Source organism: Lepidochelys olivacea (genome assembly GCF_965140295.1).
Source record: "Lepidochelys olivacea isolate rLepOli2 genome assembly, chromosome: 27".
NCBI lineage: Eukaryota > Metazoa > Chordata > Testudines > Cheloniidae > Lepidochelys > Lepidochelys olivacea.
The window spans coordinates 10,811,079-10,831,881 of record NC_140437.1 but is presented as its reverse complement, the minus strand read 5'-3'; the positions used below and the strand labels follow the sequence as shown (position 1 = coordinate 10,831,881).

The 20,803-nt window shown below is 44.1% G+C and overlaps 1 protein-coding gene across 4 annotated transcripts in view; it reads right to left on the bottom strand.

Moving 5' to 3' along the window:
- Positions 1 to 6,544: 6,544 nt before the first annotated feature.
- DDX42 (DEAD-box helicase 42) overlaps positions 6,545 to 20,803 on the bottom strand; it is a 34,359-nt gene continuing 20,100 nt past the window's right edge. For all 4 annotated transcript variants that reach the window (XM_084615532.1, XM_084615529.1, XM_084615531.1 and 1 more), the window contains 7 exons: positions 18,808 to 18,855; positions 18,101 to 18,198; positions 15,573 to 15,849; positions 13,752 to 13,978; positions 11,942 to 12,052; positions 9,662 to 9,763; positions 6,545 to 8,560 (listed from right to left, as the gene is read on the bottom strand). In XM_084615532.1, coding sequence (XP_084471658.1) covers positions 7,841 to 8,560; positions 9,662 to 9,763; positions 11,942 to 12,052; positions 13,752 to 13,978; positions 15,573 to 15,849; positions 18,101 to 18,198; positions 18,808 to 18,855 — 1,583 coding nt within the window. In that variant the 3' untranslated portion in view covers positions 6,545 to 7,840. The remainder of the gene's footprint in view (positions 8,561 to 9,661; positions 9,764 to 11,941; positions 12,053 to 13,751; positions 13,979 to 15,572; positions 15,850 to 18,100; positions 18,199 to 18,807; positions 18,856 to 20,803) is intronic.

The window sequence follows — 20,803 nt, the reverse complement described above, 5'->3', positions numbered from 1 at the left end:
AGAGAGCAAGCATGTCTCCAACCAGACCCTCCAGACGGGTCTGGAAAGAGTTTGTAGTGTCATGTGGCTGCCAAAAGGGTTACTGTAGTTTTGGGCTGTCTGTGAACAGGCATTATGCCAAGCAGAATGGTTGCAATGGTCCCTCTGGCTGTAGCTCTGTTGTGACTGAACCTGGAGTACAAGGTTCAGTGCTAGGCAACATGCTACCACATAAAAAAGTGGGGAAATTGGATGGTCAAAGAAGAGCAAGAGAAATGATCAAGGGACTGGCAAAGGAGAAAAGATGTAAAGAGCTCAAACTGGACAGCTTAGCTAAGAGGCAACGGGGGGATGGGAATCTGCTGGTTTGGGGCCATAGGGCCTAAAGAGGTAGTCCTCTTCTGCACTGTACTTTTAACTTTAGGCACAAGCAGGCCCCTTGAAATCTACTGAACTACTGTGATTTTAAAGGGAAGCATGTGTTTAAATGCTTTGCTGGATCAGGGCCTTTGAGAGCAAATTAGTAAAGCTTGGTCATTCCCCACCATGTTGGCTTTCAGAGGAATGATTGACAGGGTGGAGGGTAATCCCAGAACAGTTGGTAGCTAAGTTTCACACTACAAAACTCAAAGAAAGGAGGCGGCAGGCTGTCAGCTCAAGCCCACAAACAAGGGCAGTCAGACAGGTCAGTCCGCTCGGACCATCGTGCCAGGCCAACGAGCTGTGCACTGTTTTGCTGCAAGCTGGAGCGTGCTTGGGGAGGAGTTCAGTATCAGTCTGTCAGCCAACCCAAGTGAGCACTGGGTTTTGCTGAACGGTGACCCCCCCGCCCCTCCAGCTGACATGCTAGTGAGGGCAAGTGCTGTGGGCGCTGCTCTGGGGGTGGAAGCCCACAGACATTCTCACCCGGAAGCTTTTATTGAAACCAGGCACAAATAGTGACTCCTTCAGTGCTTTCTATTAGGAAGAGGCAGCGTTGTCTAGTGGGTAGGGCACTGCACAAGGAGTCAAGAGATGTGGTTATGTTCACATCTCGGCCACTGACTTGCTGCTGGGTGATCCTGAGCAAGTCGCTCCCTCGCCCCTGTGCCTTTTCCCCTCTGTCTAGTCTATTTGGACTGCAAAATTGCTGGGGCAGGGAGTCTCTGTGTTTCTACTGTGCCTAGCACAATGGGGCCCTGATCACTGTTGGGGGCTTCTACCTATCACCAACATATAACTACAAAACTGAGCCGGGCCCTCTTCTAATGCAGTTAATTGCCCCGTCTTGCTAAATGACACTTGCTGATTCAATTGGACACAGGAATGTTCTTTCCTTGAGGTGTAAGTTGTAAATGTTCCATCCTGCCCGTGGTGGCACATCAGTAGTAATTCCTTACCTGTCTCCTAAGTGATGAGGGGAGGTTCAATTGACAGCAACGGCACATAGTGCTTTGAGATGCTTTGATGAGAGGTGGTCCTTTAATCTGGCTGCACAAGTGGAATGATGGGGCCTATTTTCATGAGTGCTAAGCAACCACAACTGCAGTTAAATGGTCAAAGTTTGCTCAGTACCTCTTAAAATCACGCACATGTGTATCGCCTTCCATAGGAGGATCCAATTGCTATACAAATAGCTGCAGAGCCTTCACATCACATCTAGCAGCTAGAAGAGTTTATCCCCATTTTACAGAAAGGGAAACTGAGGCACAGTGAGGGGAAGTGACTTGCCTGATGTCACAGAGGCAGAAATAGAATCCTAGCACCCTGATTTAGACATCGAACCATGCTCCTAAGCAAGTGTTTTCTTCTAACATGGATCATGCTCCCACTCTCCTGGAAGAAACAAGTTCCTAGAGCGACTCCAGCAAGGCCTCCTGTCTTACACGCACATTCTTTTCTTGACTGGCCAACACGCAACGCACTAAACACACTGACACTTTGTTCTCTGGAGAAGGCACCAGCCCCTTTGTGGATCTAACACAAGCCTGCAAGCTGACTTTTATAGTTCCCTGGCACTGCTCGGTATTTGCTTGTTAAAATCTGAGAGGCCTCTGGTAGCTTAGAGACCACAGTGAGGAATTTCAATAATGGTATCAAAAAAGCGAAGGGGCAGGATGAAACAGGAGAGAAACAAAAGGCCCTGACAGATCCACGGCTTGGTCCTCCAACCACAAGCTGAGCCACATGAAGGGACGGTAACAGATCAGGGGGATGCAGATGGAAACTTCATAGCACCGAGCTGCCACGGTTTGTTCAGTACTCCAAAGATGCAGAGTGGGATGAGACGCTGAGTAGCATAAGGGAACGCAAATCATGGCAAGAGCTCCTGCACTCCAGCCATCGTGCCCACCCACCCGTGGAGTGCCAGATCTTCTCATTCTCCATACTGAACCTTTGACATGCCAATTTCCTCCACGCAGCTGGAACCTGGCAGAGCGCAGCTTGAGACAATGCAAAGCTTTGTGCTTAGATTCATGGTGTGTAGACTTCAGAGATTCCATTTAAGTGGTCTGGGAGACTACCCCCATACTGGTGCTCCCTTTCAACCAGAGCCATCAGCTCCTAGGCAGAGCACCAAAGAGGGGCTCAGCTCAGTGTTTTGGTTGAGTCTGATCTGCTCTTTTAGATAGCAGCTCTGAGGAAAGCTTTGTGAACTCTGCTTGTCTTGATGAAAGAGAACGGTGGTTAGATGACATATCAATCAGAAACTACTCTGAATGCCAGGCCAGACTAAGATACTAAGGTGCCTAGGTAATAAGACAGGTGTCTTAGCTTAAACTGTCTACAAGCTAGAGCAGGGAAGTGGGAGCTAGGATGCTGGTGTTCTGCTCCCAGCTGACTTGATGCATGGCTTGGGCAAGTCAAAGCCACTCCGTGCCTCTATTTCCCCAGCTGTAAAATGGAAACAAGGCCTATCCTAGCTCACAGGCTTTGAATCTTAATTAATGTTTGTAAAGCGATTAGCACCTTTCATCAGAATATTGCAGGAGAAACACAAAAACTCCTCTCACCCTTTACTAAAACCCGGTGGACTTTTGGGGAATAAGGGGGAACATATAAATAGCCATACTGGGTCAGACCAAGGGCCCATCTAGCTCAGTATCTGGTCACCCACAGTGGCCAATTCTAGATACTTCTAAGGGAATGAACAGAACAGGGCAGTTTCAAGTGCTCCATCTCCTATCATCCAGTCCCAACTTCTGGCTGTGGAAGATTTAGGGACACCTCCGCGGAGCATCCCTGACCATCTCAGCTAATAGCCACAGATGAATCTATCCTCTGTGAACTTACCTAATTCTTTTTTTAAGCCATTTATATTTTTGGCCCTCCCACCATTCCATGGCAATGAGTTCCACAGGCTGCATGTGTATTGTGTGAAGTACTTCCCTATGCTTGTTTAAAACCTGTTGCCTATTAATTTAATCAGGTGCCACATAGTTCTCAGGATACCTGAAGGGGTAACCCCTCCCTAGTCACTTTCTCCAGACCATTCTTGATTTTATAGACCTCTATCACATCCGCCCTTAAATGTCTCTTTTCGAAACTGAACAGATTTCCTTTTAATCTCTCCTGCTATGTTCCATCTTTCTAATGATTTTTGTTGCCCTTCTCTGCATCTTTTCCAATGCAAATCTCTCTTTTTTGGGGAATCAGAACAGAACGCAGTATTCAAGGTGTAGGCGTACCATGGATTTATATAGCAACATTAGGATATTTTCTGCTTTATCATCTATTCCTCTCCTAATAGCTACTAACACTGTTAGCTTTTTGAACTGCTGCTGCACATTGAGTGGATGTTTTCAGAGAACTATCCATGACGATGCCACGATCTGTTTCTTGAGCAGTAACGGCTAATTTAGACCCCATCATTTTGTATTTATCGTCGGGATTCTTTTTTCCCCAATGTGCATTACTTTGCCTTTATCCACACAGACTTTCATCTACCATTTTGTTGCCCCATCACCCAGTTTTATGAGATCCCTTTGCCATCAGCTTTGGACTGAACAATTTTGAGTAATTCTATGTTGTTTGCAAATTTTGCCACCTCACTGCTCACCCCCTTTTCCAGCAAAAAGAAAAGGAGGACTTGCAGCACCTCAGAGCCTAAGAAATGTATTTGAGCATAAGCTTTCGTGAGTAGCTCATGAAAGCTCATGCTCAAATAAATTGGTTAGTCTCTAAGGTGCCACAAGTCCTCCTTTTCTTTTTGCAGATACAGACTAACACGGCTGCTACTCTGAAACCCCTTTTCCAGGTAATTTATAAATACATTGAACAACACAGATCCAAGTACCGATGCTTTGGGGACCCCACTATTTAACTCTCTCCATTGTGAAAACTGACCATTTATTCCGACCCTTTGTTTCCTATCTTTTAACCAGTTCCTGATCTCTTATCCGTTGACTGCTTAGTTTGCCTAAGAGCCTTTGGTGAGGGACCTTGTCAAAGGTTTCTGAAAGTCCAAGAACACTGTATGAACTGGATCACCCTGTTTCACATGCTTGTTGATTTCCTCAAAGAATTCTAGTAGATTGGTGAGATGTGATTTCCCTTTACAAAAGCCATGTTGACTTTCCCAACATACTGTGTTCATCTGTGTGTCTGATAATTTTGTTCTTTACTATAGTTTCAACCAATTTGCCTGGTACTGAAGTTTGGCTTATTAGCCTGTAATTGCCAGGATCACCTCTGAAGCCTTGTTTAAAAATAGCCATTACATTAGCTATGCTCTTGTCACCTGGTACAGAGGCTGATTTAAGCAATAGGTTACATACCAGAGTTAGTAGTCCTGCAATTTCATATCTGAGTTCCTTCAGAACTCTCTGGTGAATGCCATGTGGTCCTAGTGACTTATTACTCTTTAATTTCTCAATTTGTTCCAAAATCTCCTCTACTGACACCTCAGTGTCACTTGGACAGTTCCTCAGATGCGTCACCTAAAAAGAATGGTTGGGTGTGGGGATCTCCCTCCCAACCTCTGCAATGAAGACTGATGCAAAGAATTCATTTAGCTTCTCTGCAAAAGCCTTGTCTGCCTTGAGTGCTCCTTTTGCAGCTCGATGGCCCAGTGGGCTCACTGACCGTTTGGCAGGCTTCCTGCTTCTGGGGTTCTTAAAAAAAGTTGCTGTTAGAATTTGAAAATCAACTACTGAAGGACATGAAAACTTTCTTGGCCTGCCTTATTATACTTTTACACCTGACTTGCCAGAGTTTATGCTCCTTTATATTTTCCTCAATATGCTTTGACTTCCAATTTTAAAAGGATGCCTCTGTCTCTAATCAACGTTTACTCTGCTGTTTAGCCATGGTAGCATTCTTTTGGTCCTTTAGTTTTTATTTGGGGTATACATTTAGTTTGAGCCTCTATGATGGTGTTTTTAAATAGTCTCCATGCAGTCTGCAGGCATTTCATCCTTATGACTGGTTCCTTTTAATTTCCATTTAACTAGCTTCCTCATTTTGTGTGTCATTCCCCCTTTTGAAGTTAAATGCTACTGTGATGGTTTTGTGGCATTTTTCCCTCCCCAAGGATGTTAAATTTAATTACATTATGGTTTCTATTACTGAGTGGCTCAGCTTTATTCACTTCCTGGACCAGATCCTGTGTTCCACTTAGGACTAAATCAAGCATTGTCTCCCTTTATGGGTTCCAAGAAAAGCTGCTCCAAGAAGCAGTCATCAATGGTGTCAAGAAATTTTATCTCTGCATCCCTTCCAGATGTGCAGTCAATATGAGGTTAGTTGAAATCCCCTATTATTATTATGTTTTCTGCCTTTGTAGCCTCTCTAATCTCCCTGAGCATTTCACAATCACCATCACCATCCTGGTCAGGTGATCGGTAGTATATTCCTACTGCTATACTCTTATTGTTTAAGCATGAAATTTCTATCCATAGAGACACTGTGGTACAATTTTTAGACTCAGACTTTAAGGTCAGAAAGGACCGCCATGATTATCTAGTCGGATCTCCTGCACATTGCAGGCCACAGAACCTCACCCACCCACTCTTGTAAGAGACCCCTAACCGCTGGCTGAGTTACCAAAGTCCTTAAATCATGATTTAAAGACTTCTAGTTACAGCAAATCCACCATTTAAAACCTGACCCATGGCCCCTGCTGCAGAGGAAGGCAACCCCCTGCCCCAGTTTCTGCCAATCTGACCTGGGGGAAAATTCCTTCCCAAACCCAAATACGGCAATCAGCTAGACCCTAGGTATGTGAGTGAGACCCACCAGCCAGACACCTGAGAAAGAATTTGATTCATTTTGGATTTTGACTTTGACCTTATGCTTTCTACAGTGCCACTCCTTCACCAGCGTGACCTACTCTGTCATTTCTATATATTTTGTATCCTGATATTACCCTGTCCCCTTGATTATCCTCATGCCACCAAGTTTCTGCGATGCCTATTACAAATCAATATCCTCATTTAATGCCAGGCACTCTAGTTCATCCACTTTAGGATTTAGATGAGAAGGGTGTATAGTCTGCAGTTCTGCTAGGTCTCTATCCAAATCCCAAAACAGCTGAAGAGGAACAGATGGGTCGGAGAGAAAAAAAAAGGCACATGCTAGGTATGCATCCCAGTAATAAAACGTTTACTAGAGCAAGCAGAAAGTAAATGAACAGCTGATAAAGAAAATGTCACAATGTCACAAAAACCTGACAGTTTCCGATACTTCTCTGTGTAGAAACAAGATTGAGATGAGAACAGAACTGTTTCAGCAAAAAGGGTTTTTTTCTACCATTATGGCAAAAAAAAAAAAAAGAAAAAAAAAAAGGAAGGAAAAAACCCAGGGAATACACACAACAGCAGTTAAGAGTTAAAATCAGTCAAGCGAGATTTTACATTTTTACTACACGTCTCCGATATTGGGCGATTTTTGACCCATCCCACTTTACTACTTACTATGTTCTTCCTAAAGGCTTATCAGCAGCAGGTCCCTGGATTTAAGAATGAGTTCCCCTCCCCTGTGGTTAGTCTTGTCTCATAAGGGGACACTGGACCATGATTAAAGTGGCATATATCAAAGGGCTTCCCTTTTCTCTGAGAAAGCATTTAGCCCTCTCACAGTGAGCAAACAGCCACAGCAGAGATATACGCTTGCTATGCAGGCTTCCACCAAGATGAAGGTTGTTACATAAGAGGGGTTCTTTAAAAAAAATAAAAGCCAGCTGGTGCAAAGGCAACAGAGTATTTGCTACAAACTGGCTAGGGATTCTGTCCAACATTACATGTAGAATTATGGTAAATTGGACCAGACAAAAATCCCTTGAACTGCTTGATGAAATAAACCTTTTATATCTGGCCATTAGCGACACATGGATACATTCTTAATTGGGGGAGGGGGGGGTGATTTTGAGACCAAATTCTGTGGGGGCTCGAAGAGAATATGAGGGAGGAATAGATCGGAGACCTTGGTATCACGCAACTCATTGAAAGATTATGCTTAAACAGGTGGATCCTGAGCATCTCTAGATGGACTGGCTTTTAACATCTACATTGATTAAAGAAAACAGACTACCTTAAACTTTTCTGGACGACAGTTTCTTAATGTTCTCAGTGTGTGGAACAAATGGCCTCTTTCCTCCTAACGAGATCTGTTTTTAAATCCAGCAGAAAGTCACTTGAGTGGACGAATATTTAAATGCAGAACCCAGGAGCTTTATCAAAATGATTTCTCCCTGACAGAAGCATTGTATTGACACGTCATTAGAGTGAAGCTGTCTGCAGATGTACCAACTCCGACTCATATGGGAAGTTTGCATGTTTCCTTCCCGTCTCCCCACTCCTCAGTAACCAGTTATCAAAACCCAAGATCTTCCTTAAAAAGACATCACTGCCTGTGTGGATCCCAGGTTACGATGCATCAGCTTTTAACTGTCCCATCGGCTCTTCTTGCGCTTTGGGGGCTCGGGGACAGCAAAACCATCCGTCTTGCTGTCCCGGTTGCTGCCATCTTTCTTGTTCTCATTGATCCTGCTCTCGTTGTTTCTACCCTCGTTGTTCCTACCGTCACCATTATTGCGGCCGTCACCATTATTGCGGCCGTCACCATGTCGGCTACTGTTGCTTCCACCACTAGAATGGCGGCTTTCACCGTGGCGGTGGCTGTCCCCATGGCGGTTATCTCCCTGGCGGTAGCCATCGCTGTGGCGACCACCACCATCTCCATGGCGCTGACTGTCACCGTGGCGACCACTACCATCTCCATGGCGCGCAGGACTGTCATTGTGGCGGTTGCTTCTGTTGTCACTGTATCGTTCTCTGCCGCCACCACCGCCGCCTCCACCACCACCGCCGCCGTTGCCGCCTTCTCTGCTGTTGATACTGGCACTTGTGCTGTTGTATCCCTGAATTCCCATCCCTGGATAGGCAGGCACACTGCTCAGGTTCCCAGCACTGGTAAAGCCTGGAATTCCCTTTACTGCAGCAGTGGCAATCGGACTGTCAGGACTTGCAGCATTCTGCTGTGCTGAATTTGTTGGTACTGAATTCAAGCTCCCAGCGCTGGTCCATCCACTGGCCCCAGCAGCAGAGCTACCAGTCTTCTGGTTGTTTAAGCTGGCAGCAACAAAGTGGCTCTTGTATTGTGACTGCAGGAAATAGAAAAGAGTGTTAGCCAATACACAGCACCAGGGGAACTCGCGAACCAATGCGCACATAGCTCTGGCCTGAACTCTGGGGAGGTCCCATGTGAAAAGGGCTCCTCTAAGAAGCCGGTCTTTGAGAGAGAATATTAGTTCTGTGCTTCTGAACAAGAGTGAATTAAGTACACACCTGTTGGCAGTACATACAAATATACGTTGAGCTAAAGAAGGGGACTCTATTATGGAGTTTGTTTGTATACCCTGTCGCGAAGGGACTGTCTATCTCATTAACTCTTAAAACTCCCAGTACAACACTGGTGCAAGCAATCTACACAGAAGACAGGAAAGAAAGGGGACTCCTTTAATGATGCAGGACATGTCTGATACTGGGGAACAGAGCCCAGATGGAGAATGGAAAGCAAGGGCCATCCTGTAATGCAGCTGCACTGGTCAGATGACTACTAGCAAACAGGAGATGCATGGCAAAGTTGCTTTGTATAACTTGCCATTCAGAATCCTGAATTAACTCTTCTACTTAGGACTGCAACAGGACGCCAGAGTGTTCCCAAGAATTTAGTTATATGTGGACGATACGCCAAAGACTCCAATTCCCTGACAGCAATCAAACCGCGGGATTGTGCTACTGAGGAATAGTTCCTGAAGGGATGCAAAGAGCACCCACACCACAGAACAAAATGCAGGGAATGGAAGTTTTCACTATACAAGCAATATTAATAAGCTGCAAGAGGAACTGAATTGTAAAAGCATATTTTAAAGTTTCCAGAACAGGTTGCTGGTGAAGTCTCTCAATCGATGATAGCTTCACAGTTTTACTGCACAGGGAAACTAGAGCCAAAAAGAGGTGGTGTGAATAGCACAGGACATGTATTCTGTTTGTATGACGGCCAGCGTAGCCACTCAGAATTAAAAACAGAGAAAGGTATGATTTTCAGGTGTTGAAGTACCCAACTCATACTGAAGCCAACAAGGTCTCTGCCCCTCCAGAAAACTAAGCCCATAGCTTTGTCTCTGATCAGTAGTAAAAAGTCCAGTGTTTACTTCATGAGCTCTTCTTTTGACCTAGGGAACACAAGTGATCAAACAAACCTGAAACGCTGCTTTCATTGCCGACAATCTGTCTCCCATTGCCCCAGTGGATGGTTTGTATGCCTCATAGTTACTCATCACATTGCTGCTGCTCCCACGGTCCTGAGGAGAAAGCAGAGGGGAAACTGAACTGATCTCTCTAAACTACACACTTTTCACCTCGTCCTACCTCCAAACTCAGGGACTGGATGCTACTCTGCTGTACTAGAGTGCCTTTTCCCTGAAGATCGCAAAGCCTCACAACAGCCCTGAGACTGTATGCAGTATAGTTGTAGTGGTGTCAGTATATTAGAAAGACAGGGGTGGGGTGGGGTAATACCTTTTATTGGACCAACTTCTGCTCTCTCACCAACAGAAGATGCTCCAATAAAAGATATTACCTCACCCACGATGTCTCCCTAACAGCCGTGAGAGGCAGGGTCATTCCCACTTTACTGATGGGGAAATAGCCAAGATTAGATCTCAGGAGTCTGGTCCCCTGCTCTAACCTCTAGGCAACATTACCCCAGATGCAGCAGTCCATAAAGAAAGAGGAGTTAATAGCGGGGAGGGAAAGAAAAGAAAATTTATATCTGAAGGTGCACCCTTAACTCATGGGAGGTCACGTAAACAGGCATTTGTGGGATATTCTCATTTCCACGTCTGGAGAGGTGAGCATGAATCCAGAACAGAAGAGTCCCCTTAAAACCGGTCCCTGCCTGTCACATGGACCCTGTCTACAAGCCTACATAAGAACCTAAGAATGGCCATACTGGTTCACACCAAAGGTCCATCTAGCCCAGTATCCTGTCTTCTGACAATGGCCAATGCCAGGTGCCAAAGACGGAATGAACAGAACAGGTCATCATCAAGTGATCCATTCCCTGTCACCCATTCCCAGCTTCTGGAAAACAGAGGCTAGGGACACCATCCCTGCCCATCCTGGCTAATAGCCATCGATGGACCTATCCTCCATGAATTTATCTAGTTCTTTTTTGAACCCTGTTATAGTCTTGGCCTTCACAACATCCTCTGGCAAGGAGTTCCACAGGTTGACTGTGCGTTGTGTGAAGAAATACTTCCTTTTGTTTGTTTTAAGCCTGCTGCCTATAATTTCATTTGGTGACCCCTACTTCTTGTGTTATTAAGAGTAAATAACACTTCCTTATTTACTTTCTCCACACCAGTCATGATTTTATAGACCTCCATCATATCCCCCTTTAGTCGTCTCTTTTCCAAGCTGAAAAGTCCCAGTCTTTTTAATTTTTCTTCACATGGAAGCCGTTCCATACCCCTAATCACTTTTGTTGCCCTTTTCTGAACCTTTTCCAATTCCAATAGATCTTTTCTGAAATGGGGCGACCACATCTGCACACAGTATTCAAGATGTGGGCATACTATGGATTTACATAGAGGCAATATGATACACTCTGTCTTCTTATCTATCCCTTTCTTGATGATTCCCAACATTCTGTTCGCTTTTTTGACTGCTGCTGCCCATTGGGAGGACGTTTTCAGAGAATTGTCCACAATGACTCCAAGATCTCTTTCTTGAGTGGTCACAGCTAATTTAGACCCCATCGTTTTATATGTATAGTTGGGCTTAGGTATGCCTGAGCAACAGCTGCAGCTGAACCAGGGCTGAATATGATTTAGCTGGAAGAGCAGACGAAAACAAAAATCTGCAGTAGTTAAGGTTAAATGCTTACCCGGCCTTGACCCTGGTTATTGTACTGGTGCTGCACATGATACATCATCAATACTTTTCAAGCTAAACTGTGCTCTGTGCCGGCTCAGCTACACTTGTTGCAGACCCTCTGGGCAGCAACAAGTAGTTTTTCTAGCACAGACAGAGCTCTAATGACTCTTCCCAGCCAGTCTAACTGAATTCCATACATTTTTTTGGTGTCAGGAACCAACCTGTGCAGAGCTTCTTGGCTCAACTATATCCTGTTATCGTGGCACAGTCACCACTCCCAGGACCGGTTAGGATGTACAGGTTTTGTGCTGAATGTCGATTTCAGGAAAAGGCAAGTCGAATTAGAATCACATCCCTCTCAGACCTACTCTCTGGCTCTAAACAAAGTCACCAAGGCTAGCACAAGGAGTTTTCTATGATCCGTTTAAATCTCAAAGATTCTGAGCTGTGCAACAGTCTGAAATCAGATAAGCTGAATCCTGTGTAGAGGCCCTGTAGCGTTACGCTCCTATGTTAGCCTGGATTTTCATGATAAGAGATGCTAATTCTAAGTTTAACGTTTTCAGGGCTCTGAAATTAGCCCCCTAAAGTTCTCTACTTACAGAGCCATCTGAACCCAGGCCAGGCCGCTCACGGTACCCTAAGCCACCACCGCCGATATTCAGCTTCTTGCCTTTCCCTCCCTTGAAACGGGATTTCCGGAACCAGGCATTCTGTACGAAACAAAGACAACTCCTTGAAATGCAAAAAAACAGCTCAGTAATGCAAGTGTGGGAAGAGAAAGGTTTAGTTTGATCATTTTGAAAGAAATACAGAGATGTTTTATTTCCTGCCCCAAAACAGACCTTGTCACAAGCTGATGGGATAGGGAAAACAGCGGTACTGAAACTAAACTGCAGATGGACTCATGCCATGTTTCTGACTGGATGCTTCCTCTGTGTTATGCATCTTGTGAGCACTGGTTTTGTTTATTAAACGCTTATGCCATGTTCACGGTTTGTTTTTTCTCCTGTAAAAATACAGGAACAAAGGCATTCTCTAATGACCTTCATCATGGGAGGTCTATGGCCTTCCACATGTCACTGTTGGGATCCACTGATCCCATCAATTCACCCCAGCAACAGGCTAAGCAGAAACTACAGTCCCGAAGGCAAAAAGATGCTGCCACAGTTACTTGGAACATTCTGAGTTTGCAAAGTTTTACGTCTACACACAAGCACTGTCCCAGGGTTTTATGAGCATTGGTTGCACCTGTCAAATGCCTGGCTTGGTTTGCTCAGATCTGGTGGAATCAGTGAGGTAAAATTTTCAAAAGTGCCTAAGCGATTTAAGAGCCTAAGTCCCATTTTCAAAAGTGATCCCAGGAATCTAAGCCTCATTGAAAGTCAGTGGACTTACTCCCCCTACTCCAGTGGTCCACAAACTGTTGGGGGGGGGGGGCGAGAAGGGCAGGGGGAGCATAGAGGAACATCCAGTGGGGCATGGCAGGACCCAGGCCAACCCCCATGAGGGAGTGGGAAGGGAGCATCACCCGGCCCTGCTCTGCCCCCAGCCCTGCTCCCAGCCCCTGGCTGCAGCTGCAGCCATGGTTCTGCTCTTGGCCCCTACTCCCAGCTGTGACTTGGCTCCTGGCCCCCACTCTTTGCCACTCCCGGACACTGCCTTCAGCCTGGCCACAACTCCGCTCTGGAACTGGGGAGTGGTGGGGCAGGGACGCCAAGAGAAAAAGATTGGTGACCACTGCCCTACTCTAAGTCACACTGGAAATTGGGCCTTTCAGACATTTCCAAAATATTTACCCATACAATGTCTAACCTATGTAGAGATGAAGTCATGAGAATACTAACTCCATCCCCAAATCTCCTGCTCCCCAGCTGATGTGCTGGGCAGTATGGGAAAAGTACTTAAGGAATTCCAGAATGCGATGGTACAACCCTAACTATCAAGCATGCTTCCTGTGGAAATGCCAGAATAGCTTGGACAGACAGTGTTGCTGAGCAGATACCAGGAACAGGTAAGAACTATTTCACAGAGCAGATGTCTCAGCAATGGCTGCCTTGCACAACTCTCAATTAAGCCACATTTTCTAGGTCCCTGCCATAAAGACAGAAAGTGCGTGAGGATTTGATCGTAATAAGCCTCTTTAAACCCATGCAGTGCTCAGCTGGAATCAGCAGGTCCTGGCTTCCTTGGCACTGTCCGTCTTTTTCGGCCTCACAAACCCCGGAAAGGTGGACAAGTATGAGGTTTACATTTTACAGTACGGAAATTGAAACATAGTGAGACAAAAGATAATAGAGCAAGTTTGTGATGCAGCTAGGACTATATTCCTGAACTCATCTCCCCCTTGCCCAGCTCTACCCACTGAATGACGATGCTCCCCCTAGCCGAGAGATATGTTTTTGTTTGTACCTGCATTGCAAGGTCCAAGAGTTCTTTTGAAACATGCTGATTGGCTCCTTCCATATTTCTGACAAGATCACCAGCAAAATTACTATCCTTGGGAGTCAGTAAAGTGTAAGCTATTCCCTTCTCACCAGCCCTGCCCGTACGTCCAATTCTGTGCGTGTGAGTGTCTATGTCACGGGCCACATCGTAATTGACCACGGTCTTAATGGAAGGAATATCCAGACCACGAGCTGTAACATAGAGCAACATGACGATCAGCTTGATTATCTTGAATTAACACGAAGAAATCCCATCCAGATGGACCTGGGCCACTTTACACAGCTCAAACAAGAGAGCATTTTGCACTAGACAACAACCCATTTAAGCCAACCCTGTTGTAGCTGAAACCACTGGTTAGCTGAAGTTTAATGACAGCCACTCGGACAACACTACACATCAGGTTAACAGGATCATGGACATTAGAGATGGAAGAGACCCATTCAGTCAAGTATGTCCCCTATAAGGGTGGGGAAGAGTGCCTTACTAGAGAATACAGCAGATAAAACAACACGTTGTTTTAGTCAAAAGTCCAGGATCTAAAAACTGTTTTCCTGAAAGTTTCTGATGTCGGTTTCCCCACTCCTAGAAGACTATTTAATGTCCCAACTGATTTTAAGCTACCAGACAGTCAATACTTCATAAGGGAGCAGTTAACCTTTTCTAAGAGCAGCTGGCAAGCAGATCCGTAGTCTAGTATTGCTAGAACTGAAAATAAAACGCCTCTCCTAGTACAGCGTTCTTTTGAAAAAACATCTGACTATTGTTCCTAAGGCTACAGAAGCCAACCCTGCTACCTTTTGTTTACTTCCATTTCTATGCACGGAAAAGTAACATCATCAGCAATGCACATAACTGCAAGGTGCTGTGCTTCCCTCAGTGAAGACTCTGTGTGCGTGTGTGTGAGAGAGAGAGAGTTAGTATTAATACTTTGCACTTTTCTATCCCCCTTCATCGGACTTTCTCAGAGAGCTCACAATCCCGTGACGTGGGTAGTAGCCATTTTATAGATGCAGAAACTGAGGCACAGAAAGGCAAAGTGACTTGCTCAAGGTCACATAAGCCAGTAGATCAGAACCCAAAGCTTGCTGACCTCAGCTTAGTCCAAACTCCCTCTTTAGCTACATCCTGAAACAGAGCAATAGGGAAAGCCTAACAGGTAGCACACATGGATTTGTATGTAGAGGTGGTTGGAGTATTTTTGCCTAAATGAAATTTCAATGAAGCCAAAATGTTTGGGGGATTAGGGTACTGGTCTGGGATGCAGGAGATGTGAGAGACCCAGGTTCAAGTCCCAGCTCAGCCTGATTTGAAGTGATCTGGGATGAAAATCTCTGCTCTGAATTAGGCAGACCAGGGACTTGAATCTGTTTCTCTCATCCCAAGCCAGTGGCCTAACCTCGGGCCTATAACTTGACACCCTTTCCCACCCCCCACAACACAATTCATTTTTAAGAAAACACTCCAAAGGTTTTGTTTTCATTAAATGGGGAACAAAAAACAAAAGCTGCTGCAAAAACAGAATGCTAGTACTCTGGTTAACTTGTTTTTCATGTGATCATATTAAAATGTCCATCTTGTGTAAGACACTAGGTGATAGGCTGGAAAAAAAGTCTTTTGTTTAGCTGCAGTATAGTCAGTCAGCTGCCATGCAAGTTTCCCTCATGTTGCTCTCACCAGGGTCAACTGTGCACATGGCAGCATTTAGTTTCTATGCTGATTCATTAGCCCCTCTGTTGAGGCTGCCAGCTTGTATATATTAACTCTAATGAGAAACGTGTTCCCTACCTGCCACATCAGTAGCAACCAGAATTGGGATCCCCTTTTTCTTAAAGTCTGAAATGACTTTATTCCTTTCGCTCTGGTCCATGTCACCATGAAGCAGCCCTAGGTTATGATCCTCCTGCTTAAGGTTATTGGCCAGCTCCTCTGCATTTGCTTTCTTGGTGACAAAGAGAAGAACACTCCCAGAAGACGTGAACTCCACCAGGTGCCTGGTCAGCCAGTTCCACTTGCTAGGACCAGAGGGGAGAATCTCCACAATTTGTGTAACATCTTCATTTGCCTATTGGAAGGAAAGAGAAGACAACAGTTATAACCTAGAGTGGTAAAGGATGGCACAACAAGTACAAGGCAGACACTGAATGCAGCACAGGGATTCAAATCAGAAGTGTAGAGGCGAGGGGGAGGAGTAGGATGAAATGGGGTGAAGTTCCCCTTTTGAAGAAGTTTCAATTTCAGTTTGTATTTATTCCCTTGCCTTGTCTCTGAATACACTGACCCAATGGGGCACAGAAGGCTGGGACTGGCTGAACCATCAGTGTGGGAGAGGCAAAGCGCAGACCTTGCGAGGATGCTTCTAATGTTCTACAGCACCACATTTACCATTTAAAACAGACACATTAAGCAAGACAAGGATCAGAGAGCAAGGGAATAATCAGGCCTAAGGACATGGAGAGGGGCACTCATCAGAAAAATCACTGGTGCAGGATCTGAGGAAGAAGGTTCCTCTAGGAGTTATGACATTTCACCTGAACCAGGGTAAATCGTGGTGTTGGTGGGGTTCACTGTACAAACTCTACATTGAACCAATAGGAGTGGGGGACATGGCACCTTTTGGGGGGGGGGGGTGTGCGCGCGCTCTGATACAAATTGTCCCAAGGAGGAGAATGTTTTCAAAACAGTCATAATTTTGCCCAAAGAAACCAGAATATCTGCATTGCCCTGCAGCAACAGAAGGGGCACTGTCTGGCTGAGCTAGCAAAGAGGTTCCTTTTCTCAAAGGCAGAACGCTTGATCAGGAAGCTGAAAACCAAAGGGCTTTAATCAGCCATTAATTTTCTTTATTAATAAAACATAAGGCAGGATGTGTTGCCTTAGAAGGCATGTGTACAGATTTCCGTAGGGAAGGATTCTCTTATAAATGTCCTGCTGTACAGTTAGATCTCAGCAATTTGCATATATTACTTGCAAAATTTCTTCAAAGCAGATGTATGCCTGTCACCTGTTTGCACAATTAGCTGACACGTAGCTGTTATGCCGTTGCCAAGCGAGTAAGTAGCCAAAATCCCCACATAAACCAGCTGGAAGCTTTTATATTACTAGTTTCATGAGGAGCCTTACAATTGTAAAACCATTGCATAGGTTTAATTGATTCTTTACATTTTCAGGGCAAAACACAGGAATTCATCCATATGAGTCTCAGAGTAACAAACTGAAATGCCAAACTGCCATGCACTGTGCTGAAAATGTACTTGTGTTGTGTTGCCAGGATTAGACATATACTAACTTAAGAGAAAGAAAAAAAAAGACTTATTAGAACAAAATGTAATGAAGTTCTAAGTTAAAAAAAAGGGGTCTAGATCTTTTCTAGCTGAGTAACAAGGCTAGTAACCTGTTAATCTCCAGGCAATCAGAGGCTACACCAGGAACTAAGGGCCTGAGCCACTGAAGGTAATGGCAGAATTATCAACTTTGATGGAAGCAGTACTGAACCTTAAGACAGTATTGGGATACACCCACAAAGACCAAATACTATCATTTATTTATTACTTGTATTATGTTTTCATTAAATGCCTGTATCTAAACCTTAGGCACCTAGATCTATGATGGTGAATACAATCAATGGCCAAACTGGGAAAGACTTTAACTTAGCAATTTATGAGTTATTTTTTCTCTAGAGCAATTTTCTTAGTATCAGTGTTGCTCCAGGCATTAATAAAAGCTCCTATCACAGTAAGGATGCTTAGTTCTACAGAGAATTACTACAGATAATTCTTTCCCAGGAGTCTGGCTGGTGGGTCTTGCCCACATGCTCAGAATCTAACACCACCATATTTGAAGTCAGGAAGGAATTTTCCCCCAGGTCAGACTGGTAGAGATCCTGGGGTTTTTTTGCCTTCCTCTGGAGCATGAGTCACTTACTGGTTTGAACTGGAGTAAATGGCTGTAACCTGAACTCTTTAGATCAAGATTTGAGGACTTCAGTAACTGAGCCAGAGGTTACGGGTCTACTACAAGAGTGGGTGGGTGAGATTCTGTGGCCTGCGACATGCAGGAGGTCAGACTAGATGATCATGATGGTCCCTCTGGCCTTAAAGTTTCTGAGTTATCGTAAAATTAGAATATAAGTTTTTTTAAATTACATTACTTATTTTTTCCAGACCTCGTGTTCAAGAATGCAAAATATTTCCTCCTGGCAATCAGTGACCACAGCTGTAGTCTAAGCTTTAATGTAAATAACATAAGACGACAGAATAAGATGGTTTTCTCTACCATCTTTGAATTCTCTTTCAGAAACAATGTTGCAGGATTACCTCTCCAATGTCTCCCTGCACCACTCGAATCGGGTCGATCAGGATATCTCTGGCCAACTTCTCAATCTTTTTACGAAAAGTGGCACTGAACAAGAGAGCTGGAAGGAAAAGTCTATTTGAACTCTCTGAAGAGTACACTCCCTTTCTGTACTATGAAAACACTTCTGTATAGATCTAATTAACAAGCTCTGTACAAAAGAAATAAAAAAACTGTGCTAGGTATTAGGGATTCTGAGTCATAGTCAATCTTTTACCAAGTTTAAGGCAAATTTCCATCAAATCCCTTAGCACAAACAGCGCAGGCTTGTATTAATTTTCCAGAATACTTTAAATACATATACAGGACAAAGGCTAGAATAAGAGCATTTATTCAGTTATCCAAAAACAAGATGTGGAAAGACGGTAATGCCGCATTGTATTCCCATGGCGGCTTCCATCAGAGGATCTCACAGCAAATCAAATATTACGTCTGTCTATCAACTCCTCTCTGAGCTAGGTATTAAACAACACTGAAAACAACTGGAACTGAACTCTTGAAAGTCTTGCCCCAAGTGACTTATCGAAGGTCAGAGAATGAGTCAGTGGCAAAGCTGGAAATAGAATCCAGGAATCCTGGCTCCAAGACTCTTGCTCTAACTACTAAATATCAACGCCTCTTCCTAGCTTTTACCCTGTGGTAGTTTGTTTTGAAACATGCTTGTACTTACTTTGTCTGTCAGGGCGCACATGGCTGGCAACTGATCTCACTTGGTATTCTGAGAAAGGAAAGAAAAAAACAGCATATAATCAAAACCTAGTACTATTTCACTAGTGAGTGGAAGGAAATCTAGTCAAGCTTTTTGTGCGTTCAGCGGATTTAAAAAAAATAAAATAAAGGATCCATAGTACTTTTTATACATACATACATATTTATCTATTTTGCCCTAGCAAACAAAAATCTGAAGAGGTTTCTTGCTGTTCACACTCACTAATCATTGGTTTATTAGAGGTTTCAGAGTAGCAGCCGTGTTAGTCTGTATCCGTAAAAAGAAAAGGAGTACTTGTGGCACCTTAGAGACTAACAAATTTATTAGAGCATAAGCTTTCGTGAGCTACAGCTCACTTCATCGGATGCATTCAGTGGAAAAATATAGTGGGGAGATTTTATATACACAGAGAACATGAAACAATGGGTGTTACCATACAAACTGTAACAAGAGTGACCAGGAAAGGTGAGCTATTTTCCCCTCCCCTCCCACCCCCGCTCTCCTGCTGGTAATAGCTCACCTTTCCTGGTCACTCTTGTTACAGTCTGTATGGTAACACCCACTGTTTCATGTTCTCTGTGTATATAAAATCTCCCCACTATATTTTCCACTGTATGCATCCGATGAAGTAAGCTGTAGCTCACGAAAGCTTATGCTCTAATAAATTTGTTAGTCTCTAAGGTGCCACAAGTCCTCCTTTTCTTTTTATGGTTTATTAGAAGCCAGCTTACTCCACCTGAGACTTCAGTAGGCAAGTGTTTCAGGCCAGCTGATGAAACAGATGAAGATAGCACAGTAAATGGTTTTTGGCAGAAAGATACAGAAAATTGATGCACTTTGCAAAGCAACTTTGGTTGTGAAACAGCATTCATTACAGCTTCTGAGAGGGCTGATTGACTTCCAGGCTAAGTGTTAGTGCCATGACCGTAGAGCTAACCTGAGATACAGACTAAGCAAGGCTGCTTCCCAAAAATGAGGGAACAGTGTGTGCAGTGCTCCAATTCCTTCCACTCCTAACTCTGAATGGCCCTAATACAACAGACACTGGCTTGGGAAGGTAAGCATTCCAGTTCAATAATCTTTGATGGGGGGCACAAAGCAACGGCAATCCCATGCTTGAAGTTGCAATATAAAAAGAAAAACAAACAAGAACTATCTAGGGCACATTTAAAAAAAAAAAGGTAATTCATACTTACCAAATTATCATGGAAATTTACAAGCACAAAACCTTGCCTGCTCGTTTCCATGATGATTATCACAGAAAAAAATTAATGACATTGTATTCACCCAGCCAAAAAAACAGTTATTAGTAAAAATGTGAGGCTATCAAAATGCTCTAATTTACTTTATTTGCTCAACAATCAGCAGAATAGCTCAGACAGCAATTCCATAGCAAATTTTATGCCCCATATTTCATATTTAAGTTAAAAAGATTGAAGAGTTGTTTATTTTATTATTGCTTCCAGGTTGCATTTGTTTGTTGCCAAAATGCTGTTTCATAGCTCCCTTCAATTGTGCTCCTAATTAATCTGAGTGCACGTCCCTGCACCTCTTACAGTACACTAGCAAGCCTCTCTCCTCTTTGGTTTGCTTCGGCCACTGGAGAGTCAAAGCTGTGCTACATCAAGGCAAGGACCTTCTTTAACGACACTGCAAAGCTGTACACAAATTCAATGCACTGATCAAGCATGTAACATCTCAGTGAAGTAGGCAGGTGTTACTACAGCATCCCAACTTATCCATGCATAACTGAGGCACGGGGTGAAGGGACTGGCACGACGCCACTCAGAAAGTTGGAGGTAAAAGTCAGGATTAGAACCTAGCAGTTCCTGAATCCCATTCCCATGATCATTTTGCTAGACCTGCCTGGCCCCTTTTCATCAATGCTAAAAGGTCATGCCCTTTAAATGCATACCTAGCCAGGGTTCTGTCCAAACAGACTTTTCTCAATGGATTT